The sequence below is a fragment of the Bos indicus x Bos taurus genome, chromosome 16, assembly GCF_003369695.1.
Source record: "Bos indicus x Bos taurus breed Angus x Brahman F1 hybrid chromosome 16, Bos_hybrid_MaternalHap_v2.0, whole genome shotgun sequence".
Classification (NCBI taxonomy): domain Eukaryota; kingdom Metazoa; phylum Chordata; class Mammalia; order Artiodactyla; family Bovidae; genus Bos; species Bos indicus x Bos taurus.
Window position 1 is genome coordinate 56,649,788 of NC_040091.1, and position 14,439 is coordinate 56,664,226.

The window sequence follows — 14,439 nt, forward strand, 5'->3', positions numbered from 1 at the left end:
TCTGATAAGAGGTTAATATAAAAAATACTGTACATAAAGAATTAATATAATTCAATAGCAATTAAAAAAAAAAACCCAAATAATAAAATTTTTAAATGGGCAAGGGATTTTCCAAAGAAGATATTCAAATAATCAACAAGTATATGAAAAGGCGTTCAACATCACAAATCATTAGGGAAATACAGGTCAAAACCACAAGAAGACGTCACTTCACACTAGTCAGAATGGTCACCGTCAGAAGGACAAGAAAGAACACATGCGGGTGAGGATGTGGAGAAAAAGGAACCCTTGTGCCCTGCTGGTAGGAAAGTAAACTGGTATAGCCACTATGGAAAACAGAATGGAGGTTCCTCAAAAAAATTAAGAATGAAACTATCACGTGATCCAACAATCCCACTTCTGGGTATATATCCAAAGGAAATTAAACCACTATGTCAGAGAAACACCTACACTGTCATGTCCAATGCAGCATTACTTATAACTGCCAGGATATGTTGATAACCTAAGTGTCCATCAGCGCATGACTGGATAAAGATGTGGTGTGAAAGTGAAGGTCGCTCAGTCGTGTTAGACTCTCTGAGACCCCATGAACTATACAGTCCATGGAATTCTCCAGGCCAGAATACTGGAGTGGGTAGCCCTTCCCTTTTCCAGGGGATCTTCCCAATCCAGGGATTGAAACCAGATCTCCTGCATTACAGGCAGATTCTTCATCAGCTGAGCCACAAGGATGGTATATGTACATATAACAAAATGCTATTCAGCCACAAAAAGGAAGGTAATTCTGCCATTTGTGACAACATGGATAGACCTCATGAGCAGTATAATGAAATAAGTCAGAAAGAGAGACAAGCACCATATGATCTCACATACATATGAATCTTAAAAGAACACACAAAAAACACCAAGCTTACAGAAAAAGATCAGATGTGTGGTTACCAAAAGCAGGGAACAGGGGAAATTGAATAAAGGTCAAAAAGTACAATTTCCACAACCTAAATGTCCACTAACAGAGCAATGGATAAAGAAGAGGTGATAATACACACAATGGAATATTACCCGGCCACAAAAAGGAACAAGATGGAGTCATTTGTGGAGACATGGATGGACCTAGGATGTCATACAAAGTGAAGTTTAAGTCAGAAAGAGAAAAGCAAATATCGAATATTAAAACATATACATGGAATCTGGAAAAATAGTATAGATGATCTTATTTGCAAAGCAGAAATAAAGACATAGATGTAGGGAACAAATATATGGATACCAAGGGTGAAGGGAGAGGGGGAGAAATTGGGAGAATGGAATTGACACATATACACTATTGATACTATGTTTAAAACAGGTAACTAGAACTTCCTTAATGGCTTAGAGATAAAGAATCCATCAACCAATGCAGGAGACATGGGTTTGATCCCTGATCCAGGAGGATCCCACATGCTGCAGAGCAACTTGGCCACAACTATTGAGCCTGTGCTCCGGAGTCCAGGAACCGTGACTTCTAAAGTCCGTGTGCCCCACAGTCCATGCTCCACGAGAGAAGCCATCACAATGAGAAGCCCTCTCACTGCAAGGCCCCACTCACCACAACTAGAGAAAAGCCTGGGCAGCAATGAAGACCCAGCACAGCCAAAAGCAGATAAATGAAATTATATTAAAAATGTTTAAATAAATAAAACAAATAACTGTGAGAATGTACTGTATAGTACAGGCAACTCTACTTAATGCGCTATGGTGACCGGAATGGGAATGAAGTCCAAAAGGGAGGGGTTATATGAATATGTGTAGCTGATTCATTTTGCTGTACAGCAGAAACGAATACAACATTATAAAGCAACTATACTCCAATAAAAATAGTTTTAAAAAAATAAAAAGGGAAAAAACAAACAAAAAAGTACAAACTTAAAATTTTAAGATAAGTAACGAGGATACAATGTATAACAAGATAACTATAGCTAACACTGCTGCTGCTAAGTCGCTTCAGTTGCGGGACCCCATAGGTGGAAGCCCACCAGGTTTCCCCGTCCCTGGGATTCTCCAGGCAAGAACACTGGAGTGGGCTGCCATTTCCTTCTCCAATGCATGAAAGTGAAAAGTGAAAGGGAAGTCGCTCAGTCGTGTCTGACTCTTAGCGACCCCATGGACTACAGCCTACCAGGCTCCTCTATCCATGGGATTTTCCGGGCTAGAGTACTGGAGTGGGGTGCCATTGCCTTCTCCAATAGTTAACAGTAGTGGATGGTATATCTGAAAGTTGCTAAGCAAGTAAATCCTAAAAAAGCTCTCATCATGAAAAAAAAAAAAACCTTTTCTTTTATCTATATGAGATGATGTTAACTAAATTTATTGTGATAATCATTTTACAATATATGTGTGTCAAGTCATTATGCTATACACCTTAAACTTATGCAGTGCTATACATCAATTTTGGCTTCCCAGGTGGCACCAGTGGTAAAGAATCCTCCTGCCAATGCAGGAGACACAAGAGACACGGGTTCAACCTCTGGGTAGGGAAGATCCCCTGAAGACAGGAATGGCAACCCACTCTGGTATTTCTCACCTATAAAATCCCATGGACAAAGGAGCCTGACAGGCTACAGTCCATGGGGTCCCAAAGAATCAGACACGACTGAACAACTAAGCAATGAGCAATGATATATCAGTTACATCTCAACAAATCTGAAAGAAAGAAAAGCAAATAAAAGATAAAGCCATCCCACTCTCCCCGCCCCCACAGAAAAAAACCACCGGAGAAACTCCCACCATGAAAAAAGACACAACAGGGAGCCTCGTTTTAGTCGGCTCAACCTCAACTACTCCTTTCTTCCACTAAGAGATTCCCATTCTACTCAGTTTCATCCAGATCTAAGCTATGTTAATCAGAATCAATCCACAGAATTTCTTAAAAATCAAGTTGAGAGGCTCTTTTTCTTCTTTTATCAAAAAACATAAATTCACAAGTACAGGTAACCACATTATCTCCCATGGGATAAAAATCCAATAAAAGAAAATCAAACCTGTCCCAAAGAAACAGTCATGAGAAGTAAAACAGAAACTCTCCTGACAACATTCAAATGCCTGATTTCATTTCCTTATATTCACCAAAGAAGTGATGGTTCCAATGTTCCTAACGCTTGCTTGTTAAGCTCTTCCTTTTTATGTGTGTGAGCTTCTCACTCCCTTATTCTGTCCATTTATATCCCCTTTGTGTTCAAAGTAGTTAAGGGTGGCTATCTGCTTATATTAATGTATACAGTCTTTATTCAAATGGAGCATACTCAATTCCTAATTAATACATACAAATTCTCATTTTATATGTTTTACCTTTATTTACCTGAAATAAATGTAACTTTTCACTTATTTAGATTCCATTACATGAAAACAGGACATAATTTTGTTTCAGTTCCCATCTTTCTAAATGCCCTTAGCTAAGCCATCGACTACTGACTGCTACTGTTAACCCACACCCACTGGAAGGATTTTATGTAAATTAAAATAATCCCTATTTTCTCCTCCAAATCCCACATGTGAAGAGGTGAAGATTCATTAGAAGAAAAAAGATCAATAATAATTGTTCCCTGTTAAAATGAAGCTGTACTTTCTCATGATCTGAACACTCAGCTTTTGTTAATAAAAACTGGACACTGCAAGTAAGTTGTATTATAAGAATTTGTTCTTTCTTTCAATTGAAAAAGGGATATAAGTGATAGTTTACAGATAACTCCTACTGAATAAAACTGGACTGACTAACACTACCCTATTATTTTAAATATTTTTATATCTTTTTAAAACAAAAATTTTCAAGTTCAGGGGCCACTTACTGCTTCCAGTTGTTTCTTCTTCTGCACTAGTAACTCCAGCATGAGGTTGACATTGGCCAAATCAAGGTTATCTTGGTCAGTTCCCAACAAATCCTGAAATATTTGCCACCTGTGGCCATTCTAAAAACAAAGAAGAAACCCAACTTAACAAAACTGTTTTAGAGAGTCAAAAACAAATGCTTGCTATTTTCTAATGTTTACTACATATCAAAAATAAACTATAATGTTCCAACCTATTCCTTCCCAGCTAGTGGCTCCCCAATGCCTTCTAATTATAATTTAATCACTATTTCTCCCTTAAATACATTTAAATAACATGAAAGGCACATTCAAGATACGTCAAGTCATCTTCTCCAAAGGTATAATTCCCTTCAAAACAAGTGCCCAGATTTTAATTACCTGTCTAACCATCTTTTCCACTTTGTATTTGGTAAGGTAATAATTTAAGTTCATTTGCTTCAGTAATTTGGGGTTAATCCTCTTAAATTGAGAATTTTCTCAAATGACCACCCATAGTTTCATCCTGCCATATAATTCTTTAAATGCAATGTGTTACAAGCCAACTGACTCAGTATTACCCCACCAGACCTTTCAAAAGGGTAAATTCTAGACAATTCAGACCAAAGAAAGCTGTTTATTGAATAGGATAATCCTAGATCTCCTTTAAGAAAAAGCAGTAATATGCTAAGCTTGCATACCCAATTAGTATTAAACCAATGAACAAAGCAAAATGAAATGTATTAAAAATAGTAATAAAAGAGTTGAAACATACGGTGCTACTCACTGAGTGGTCCAATTTGAACCTCTTTTCCTCAAATCTTTGCTTCTGTTTGAGAATGAGCTCATTCACTGAAAACAAAAACAAAACAAAAAGCACAAATAATCTGTATTTTTATTATTTATATTTATCCATCTAACTTCTATTTAAATGGATTCTATTTAACTTTAAAAAGTCTCAAATCTCAGGAAAAAAAAATGCTAAGCAGAATATGCTTTTTTTTTTTTTGAAATTAACAGTTTTGCCACAGCTACTACTACAACTTCCACTATTATTACCATTACTATTACTGCAGAAGGAAAATTCTTCAGAATATGTACTTTCTCTTACATGTGTCAGTGATGACACTATAGCATTTGGAAACAGTTCTTGACTCTAAGAGACCATTCCACACTCTACAGGGTAACTGGCAGATTCTATGAGGGAGGCACTAAAGGTTTTCATTTGTTGTTCTTTTTGCTTGTGACTTTTCTATCTAAAAGCCATTCTAACCCTTTTTAAAAAAATAAGAACATGAGGGGCTTCCCTGGCCCTCCGGTGGTTAAAACTCCGCACTTTCCCCGCAGGGGGCGCCAGCCTGATCCCCGATTGGGGAACTAAGATTCCACACAGAGCTCAGTGTGGTCAAAAAATTAATACAAATAAATAAAAATAATAAATAAAGAATAATAAGAATATTATTTTCTCCCAAATGTCAGAATGCCAACTGTCATATACTTTCAGAGAGGCTAGATCCCTCCCTGGCCCTACAGAATGATGCTTGACTTAACCTAAATCCATCTAGTCATATCCTCTTGACAGTGACTGACAAAATGGTTAACTACTGAGACCTCGTTTTGCCCAATAAGGGTATGCTGTCTTTCAGAAGAGAAGGCTTGAACGAGTTCTCTGTCCGCCTTCGTCTAGGGATGGTACCTGGAATCACGCTGAGCCACCCTGCACCTCTCGTGAGGGGAGCTAGCCAAAGGCCCAACACACCGCTGGGGAAGGCAGGCCGGAAAGACGGAAGGAACTGATCATACCACTGAGATGTCAAATTAACTCAATCTAGAGATTCTTTCTGTGTAAATCAATACATTTCCCTTGATGTTCCAGCCACTTTTAATAGATTTTTCATCTTTAACACACAACTGATTAAAAAAAAAAAAAACTGATAAAAGAAAAGAGCAACTAGCACTAAGCTAGTTTAATGTACTAGTCTTTAATTTATAGACATTATCCTATGGGTTATTCTTTGCATTCTAGAGATGAGGAAATACTAGAAAGAGCACAAGACAGTTACTCATGGTGACATATAATACCAGACAAAGCTAGGATATAAACCTATCTAATACTTCCCACCATACCACAATTTACTAAAAATATTTTCTAAAAAATCAGATACCAGGCCCACACTAGAAACAAAGGTTTAAAGATAAGACTCAACCTAAGTAAGACTTAGAGACACAAGCAACTAAGAACAAGCAGACAAACCCATACAATGCATCAGTTATGATATGACCATCAGGACCATCACTGATGTGGATTTAAAAAGAACACAGGACAAGGAGTTATTAAAATGTTAACGAGTAGACTTCCACAAAGAAGGTAACATTAGAACTGGACAATAATAAGCACACAGAGACTCACTACACAGGAAAAGAAGTGGAAAAGAATTCAAATAAGGGTGTGTGAGAAACTCCCTGGTGATCCAGTGGTTAGGACCCACTGCCATGGGTCTGCACTCAATCCCTAGTCAGGGAACCAATGTCCACCAAGCCACATGGTGTGCCCCCAAAATGGGGTAGGGTGGGGGTGGGAGGGAGTAGAAGGGTAAAATCTCAAGAAATCTCATTTAACACTGGCCATGAATGTTCCAAACCCTTAATTGTAATTCTCTGGATCCTTATAATAACCATAGTACTAAGAACAAATAATGCCTTTCTCAGACGTCCTTGGTAGTCCAGTAGTTAAGAGTCCACTGTGCAGTGCAGGGGACACAGGTTTGATCCTTGGTCAGGGAGCTAAGTTCCCACATGCCATGGGGCAATTGAGCCCACATGCCACAACCAGAAAAGACTACATGTTGCAATGAAGAGCCCACACTCCATCACAAGGACAGCACAGCCAAAAACAAACAAACAAAACGCCTTTCTACTGCTAAAGATTTCATTCTAGCAACTGTCATTTTAGAGGCAAGATAGCAAAGTAAAAGCACGTAATTGAGTCAGGACCGAATCCCAATTCCACCGTTTACTGGGGCTGTTGAACTTTACACAAGTTACTTGCCTTCTCTGTGCCTTAGTTCCCCCACGGAAAGAATGCAGATGACAACTACTACCTGTGTCATAGGACTGAGAATGTATCAAGTGCCTGGAAAAGTACTTGGCAGTAGTAAAGACATTACATGTGTTGGTGACTTTTTTAAAGCAGAGATTTTAAATTTTGCATGTATGTTGTCTTTTACATTAAAGAGTAAGAAGGTCATTCATTAGAGAGGTAAGACCATTCAATTTACAAATTTTATCCACAGAGAACACTAGAAAACAGATTGCTGGTGGGGGGGGGGGGGCGGTGGTAGGGGCAGAGGGGTGCTGGAGGTGGATCACGCATCATGGAAGGACAAGGAGAGCTGGAGTAAGCCCTCGTAGGAGTGCAGGAGAGCCACTGCAGAGGTTGGAGGAGACACACCCCCTGGCCCTGCATGAGCCTCCCAGCAACAGGAGTGAAAGACAGCCCAGTTCCCGCAATCCCCAGACTCACTTGCCCACAGGCCCGCTCTGTAATTTCATGTTCTCAGTCACAAGCTTCAACACTGCTTCCCAGTCCTCGCTGGTGGCCTGGAACAGCTTCAGGCTAAACAGGGGACCTAACAGGTCCCCATTCCTGAACACACTGGGACAAAGAGCAGCCTGGTAAGGGGAAGGGTCCCCAGAACTCCCTACATGTGAGAGGAAGAAGCTTCTTGATGAAAGTGAAAGAGGAGAGTAAAAAAGCTGGCTTAAAACTCAACATTCAAAAATGAAGACCATGGCATCTGGCCCTATCACCTCATGGCAAATAGATGGGGAAACAATGGAAACAGTGACAGACTGTATTTTCCTGGGCTCCAAAATCACTGCAGATGGTGACCACAGCCATGAAATTAAAAGACGCTTGCTCCTTGGAAGAAAAGCTATGACAAACCTAGACAGAATATTAAAAATCAGAGACGTTACTTTGCCAACAAAGGTCCATCTAGTCAAAGGTATGGTTTTTCCAGTAGTCATGGATGGATGTGAGAGTTGGACCATAAAGAAGGCTGAGTGCCAAAGAATTGATGCTTTTGAACTGTGGTGCTGGAGAAGACTCTTGAGAGTCCCTTGGACTGCAAGGAGATCAAACCAGTCCATCCTAAAGGAAATCGGTCCTGAATATTCATCAGAAGGACTAATGCTGAAGTTGAAGCTCCAATACTTTGGCCACCTGATGCGAAGAACTAACTCACTGGAAAACCCCCTGATGCTGGGAAAGATTGAAGGCAGGAGGAGAAGGGGATGACAGAGGATGAGATGGTTGGATGGCATCACTGACTCGATGGACATGAGTTTGAGCAAACTCCAGGAGCTGGTGATGGACAGGGAAACCTGGCATGCTACAGTCCATGGGGTCACAAAGAGCCAGGACACAACTGAGCAACTGACCTGAACTAAAGAGCAAAGAGGATAGAAAGGCAAAAAGTGAGAGTTATGCCCCTTTTGGGGGAAGGGGGAAGGAAAGAAGAAAGATAGAGGAAGAAGAAAAAGGAGGAACTGTAGTGTAGGGCTCAGGGCATGCAAGGAAAAAATCGAAATACCTGTCTTGACAAAAAAATGCATGAGTCTAAAGACCAGAAAACCAAATCCGCTTGTGTTTGGAGTGTATGACTTCCAATTCTTTGCTCTCATTAAAAGTGAAGAAAGAAGTGGATTTGTTCATGATTATGGCAGGTAAAAAAAATTTTGTTTTTTTTACTAAATGAGTGCTTCTGTTTTTGAAGCATGTAATTCAGAAGGAGGTCAAAGAAATAAGTGACAGTGCTGGAACAAAGTTCCTTCCATCCCCATCAGAGTATTTACGTAAGCCGAGTTTCTCATGACTTACCCTTTTCAAAATAAAAAGGAAAAGTCTTAAACTTACACAATGTTATATGTCAATTATATCCCAATTTTTTTAAAAAACTGTGATGATCCTAAATAAATTAAGAAAATATACATGAAACGGAATCCCTGTCCTAGTAATAACTATCAGTGGCAATGGAACTGATTGAGAAGAACATCATCACACATTAAGCACTTTCAATAAATTTTTGTCTAATATTTTACAAAATTTGTAGATATTTATTTGATCAAATGCATGTCAAATAATTACAAATCAGGAAAACCACACTCAAAAGTTCAAAAGAATCTTCAAAGTCTGTAATTTCTATTTTCTGTTACAGAAAAGTACGACAGATAAATCAGTAAGAATTTCAAGCATGTGTGTATATGTGTGTGTGTGTATTTTTTTGGCCACTTTGCGCAGCATGTGGGATCCTAATTTCCCAACCAATGATTGAACCTGTGCCCCCTGCATTGGAAGCATGGAGTCTTAACCAGGGAACTGCCAGGGAAGTCCCAAAAATACATAATGACAAAATTATGTGGGCAATTTTCAATTTGTGCCCATAACTGCCCACTTCTCTTAAGCAGAAGTTCAAAGGGACAAAATACAAAATTTCTCATTGTTTTTTTGAAACTATGGTAAGTATCAAATCACTATACTATTCAGTTTCCACTAGATACATTTTAAAAAGAGATAAAAGCTTATTTTTAAATAACCATATTTATAATACTTTTTAAACTATATTCTTTACAAGCACTAAAACTTACAAAGAAAAAATTTGGATGCTAATTTAAATATGGCATCAATGCGGGAAGTACATCATTTTTCAGAATTTTTATGTGTCATCCAAGCAAAAAGGTTTGAAGATCTTTTTGAAAATGTGTAGCCCTCTAGCCCTCTAGCCATGACTCAAGTAAATGCAAAGCATTAAAAGCGAAGGATCCTTATCTATCAATAAAAATATTAGAATACTTCAGAATCATATAACTTACACTTATTTTACAATGCTCAAGAAGAAATCTCATATTACTTTTAGAAGGCTCAACATTTTTCTAGTCCAGCGAAGAACTACAGGCATTATACAAATCATGTAATCTCAAACTAAATCAATGGGAATAAATTGTGTTTTTTTCAGTACAGAAAAAACAAGTGATATATCACTTTCAGAAACAGATCTCAGTAGCTTCCTGAGTGCACAGGAACCTAAGGATTTGACTGTCACTGTATAAAGGTAAAGACTGGAAAGGGTGACAGGCAGTGAAACAGAATAAATGTATCAGGATGACATGTTATTTCTACGGCTGACATAAATACTCATATGGAAGCTGCATTATATCCAAGACTTCAAATCTGGGCATAAAATACTTAATGCTTAAATTACCTAAAACCAAAATTCTTTACCCATATAAAGAGAAGATTAAAAACTAGATCATAATGAAGATAATGTCTAGCTAAGGAAAACAGTAATTATGACTTCACTATTCACTGAATGTATACATTTGAGAATATATAAACTATGAAATTACATCTTAGTGTTAATATTTTCACACTCCTTCTGTATGGTATTCTCACTCTATTTAGAAATTTACGTAAGAGAATTTCTAACTTATAGTTTCATTAAGGAATACTGCCTGAAATTTTTGGTAAATACCAAAATCTTAAGATCACTGATTTCCTTGCTGTACTTAACCATTCCAAAAGAAGGAGTAGCTTTCTGAAGTTATAAGAATTCAAAGAGAAGTGATTCTAAAACTCACAAACTAGCATCAATCCATGTTCATAAGTTCAAGGACAAAGGCGTCTGCTTTGCAGGACTTCAGTTTCCCTAACTCAGCTCATGAAGTCCAGTCCCACAGAGCATCATATCAATTAGTATTTCTTCTTTTCCTAAGTTCATTCTCCTAGTTTGTTATAAGATTTTATCTATCTAGAAGAGCTTGGTATTTCAACAGAAAATCATCAAAATATTTTCTTCAGGGTTCCTTTCTGCTATGCAATCATCCAATGATTTATTTTCCTTTATGAAAAGACATTGGAGTGCAATGAAGAATGAAAGAGAAGAAAGGGTTGAAGTCAATGGAATTTTAGAACAGAAATAAAAAAGGAAAGCCATGGCTAAACAGGTTCCATGTCATGATTTAGTATTATAAAACACCAAACAAATCAAAGTGCAACTGAAGCACAGGGAGGTCAGAATCTATATATCCTTACCTCCAAGTATGTTACACTTTAGAAAGAATTATCCTCTCTGATATACATAACCAATAGTGCCCTACTTCCTGCCGATCCACACCTGAAAATTAATCTTCATTCACAAAAACTCAAGCTGAAGACTTTCCACACTACCTAAGGCTTTTCAACAAGCAGAATTTCTAGATTTTTCATAACTGGTCTCTGACTAGGTATTATTCCCAACTACTTACCATTTACCTTAAGGTTCCCTATTTGTATCTGTCTTTTCCAGTCACCATTCCTCCCTTAAATGTTCCATATTCACGTCTTGCTTTTCCCAGCTTTACTTTTCAGTTGCCCCTCAGGCCATAACCTCTTGTTCTCTCATCCAGGAGTGCTCATACCCAACTTTTTCCCCCCTTGCCATTCTCCATTAACTTTTCCCTCCACTGCTGCTGCCCCAAAACAGAAACAAGAATGCACAACAAGATACAGAGACAGGGATCTGAGACTCTGGTATTCTCCTACAGCCTCACATTCTACCTAGCTATCAGTGTAAGAACCTAAGAATTGTACCAATGTTTTTTTAATGAAACAGATATAATATGATATATGGTATATATAGTACAGAATCAATGTCATAACCCAAGGAAGACAGGGGAAAGGACTCTGGTGACTAGGACAGAGAGACATGCTTAACTCTAAGTTATGCTCTCTAAATAAATTAGTGCTAGCACAACCTTTTGTGGACTGAATATTTTTAAAAATTAAAAATCATTCCAAAGACTCACCCAAGAAATTAGGATACAGATGGTCAATATTATCCACAACATAGTTACACTTGGGACATCTATTATTATCCTCCAAACTCTGATGAATACACTTGTAGCTATTAACAAAGAAAAAATAAAATAGGCTTCATTAAATCAGTGACTAATTAGCAAACTGGTCACAAAATAATGCCTATTAGTTTTCTATTCCTCATTTTCAACATAAGTAATCTAGCAGTTATCAACTTTATTACAGCTTATACTTCTGTATCATAAAAAAAGTACATAGGACATTTATTAGATAATAGTATATGAAAGTTATTTAAAAATAAACTCAAGTAACAAGCCTACAGGATATAAAATTTAAAATGTAAGTTTATGCAATTTAAACGGTACATAACAATAGGAAGAAAAACAAAAGCCTACAATTTAGTTAAGCAAACAAACTGTGTTCTTGGAGTGCTGATAGCCTTAATATAACAAGAGCTCATTCAAATAAAAAGAAAATCAGAGAAGAACAGAAAAATCAACAAACCAAAAATTAGTCAATAAGCATAGGAAATACCATCTTCACTAGGATGATAAAGTGATTTAAAATTATATACTTCCTTTTACCAATCAGAATAGAAAAATAAACAAAAGGCTATCAGAGTTAGGAGTACATGTACAAATGAATACCTTCATATGCTATTGCAGGAAATTTAACTACCATAACTTTCTAGAAGACAAATTGTATGGAAAATTCTTAAGGCTGTGAAACCTCTTTGATGCAGTGATATTACTTCCTGGAATTTATCTTTAGGAAATAAGCAAATATATATAAGTATAAAAATGTTCAATTCAAAGTTATTTGTAAACAGCAAAATAAGTTAGAAGCAACCAAAACATTAGGAAATTGACTACATAAATTTGTAAACATCAATCCAATGTATAGAGCCAATAAAATTCATATCATAATATGTAACTATAAGCCATGAAAAATAATAACTATTATAGGCCTAGCTAGAGAAATAAGATTATGATAATTTTTCCCTTTTCAGATTATTTCTTTCTATAATGCTTGGCTTTTGACAATTGTATATTGCCTTATAATAAAAACTTTGAAAATGTCATTCAACTAAATAGAAAAGAAATATCAGATTGATATTATGAAAATAATCATTACATTACTAGGGCTTCCCTGATAGCTCAGTTGATAAAGAATCCACCTGCAATGCAGGAGACCCCAGATCGACTCCTGGGTCAGAAGATCCACTGGAAAAGGGTAGGCTACTCACTTCACTATTCTTCGGCTTTCCTTGTGGCTCAGCTGGTAAAGAATCCGTCTGCAATATAGCAGACCTGGGTTCGATTTCTGGGTTGGAAAGAACCCCTGAAGAAGGGAACACTACCCACTCTAGCATTCTGGCCTGGAGAATTCCATGGACTATATAGTCCATGGTGTTGCAAAGAGTCTAACATGACTGAGCGACTTTCACTATGTTACTGAATAAAAATAATCTTTAACACAGTGGATACAATTCCACTGTTTTAAAAAATTGTGTATGTGTACATTTTTTAAAATTTGTTAATTAAATTGTAGTTAATTTACAATGTTTTGTTAGTTTCACACGAGCAGCTTCAGATTCTTTTCCATTACAGGTTATTACAAGGTACTGAATATAGTTCCGTAAACTAAACAATGGTAAATCCTTGTTGCCTATTTCATATACAATGCTGTGTATCTATTAATCCCACACTCAATTTATCCCTCCCAGCCCTTTTCCCTTTTGGTAACCCTAAGTTGTTTTCTAGGTCTGTCAGCCTGTTTCTGTCTTATAAATAAGTTGTGTTATTTTTCTAGATTCTGCTTCTAAGTGGTATTTGTCTTCCTCTGCCTGACTTACTTCACTTCGTAGGATGATCTCTAGGTCCACCCATGTTGCTAAAATGCCAATGCTTTACTTTTAATGGCTGAGTAATATTCCACTGAATACATACCACATCTTCTTTATCCACTTATCATTGGTTGATGGATATTTCGGGTGCTTCCCTGTCTTAGCTACTGTAAATAGTGCTGCTGTGCACATTTGAGTGCATGTATCTTTTTGAAGTAGCATTTTCTCAGGATATGTGCCTAGAAGTATGATTGTAGGGTCATGTGGTAACTCTGTTTTTAGTGTTTTCAGGAATCTCCAGACTGCTTTCCACAAGGGCCGCACCCATTTACCTTTCTACCAATAATGTAGGAGGGTTCCTTTTTCTCCACACCCTCTCCAGCAATTACGTATTTGTAGACTTTTTGATGATGGCCATTCTGACCAATGTGAGATGATACTTACTGTAGTTCTGATTTTCATTTCTCTACGAATTAGCAATGTGGAGCATTTTATCACCCAATTGATGGCCCTCTGTATGTCTTCTCTGGAGAAATGTTTATTCAGGTATTCTGCCCATTTTTTAATTGGGCTGTTTTTGTTTTTTTGTTTGTTTGTTTGTTTTACACTGAGATTCATGACCTACCTGTTTATTTTGGAAGTTAAGCCCTTGCTGGTCACATCATTTGCAAATATTTTCTCCCAGTCTGTATGTTATTTTTTCATTTTGTTTATGGTTTCCTTTGCTGTGCAAAAGCATGTTTGATTAGGTCCCATCTATTTATGTTTGCTTTTATTTTTTTATCTTTTGCCTTGGTAGACTGAACTAAGATAACATTGGTGTAACTTATGTCAAAGAATGTTTGCCTATGCTTTCCTCTACAACTTTTATGGTACCATCTCTTATATTTAAGTTTGTAAGTCATTTTGAGTTTATTTTTGTG

The 14,439-nt window shown here is 37.2% G+C and overlaps 1 protein-coding gene across 4 annotated transcripts in view; it reads right to left on the reverse strand.

Moving 5' to 3' along the window:
• COP1 (COP1, E3 ubiquitin ligase) overlaps positions 1-14,439 on the reverse strand; it is a 226,045-nt gene that overhangs the window by 177,654 nt on the left and 33,952 nt on the right. For 3 of the 4 annotated variants that reach the window (XM_027565410.1, XM_027565408.1, XM_027565411.1), the window contains exons 3-5: positions 11,661-11,758; positions 4,591-4,667; positions 3,819-3,938 (exon numbers count right to left, since the gene is read on the reverse strand). In XM_027565410.1, the coding sequence (XP_027421211.1) occupies positions 3,819-3,938; positions 4,591-4,667; positions 11,661-11,758 (295 nt within the window). The remainder of the gene's footprint in view (positions 1-3,818; positions 3,939-4,590; positions 4,668-11,660; positions 11,759-14,439) is intronic. The other variant, XM_027565409.1, reaches the window with a different exon arrangement.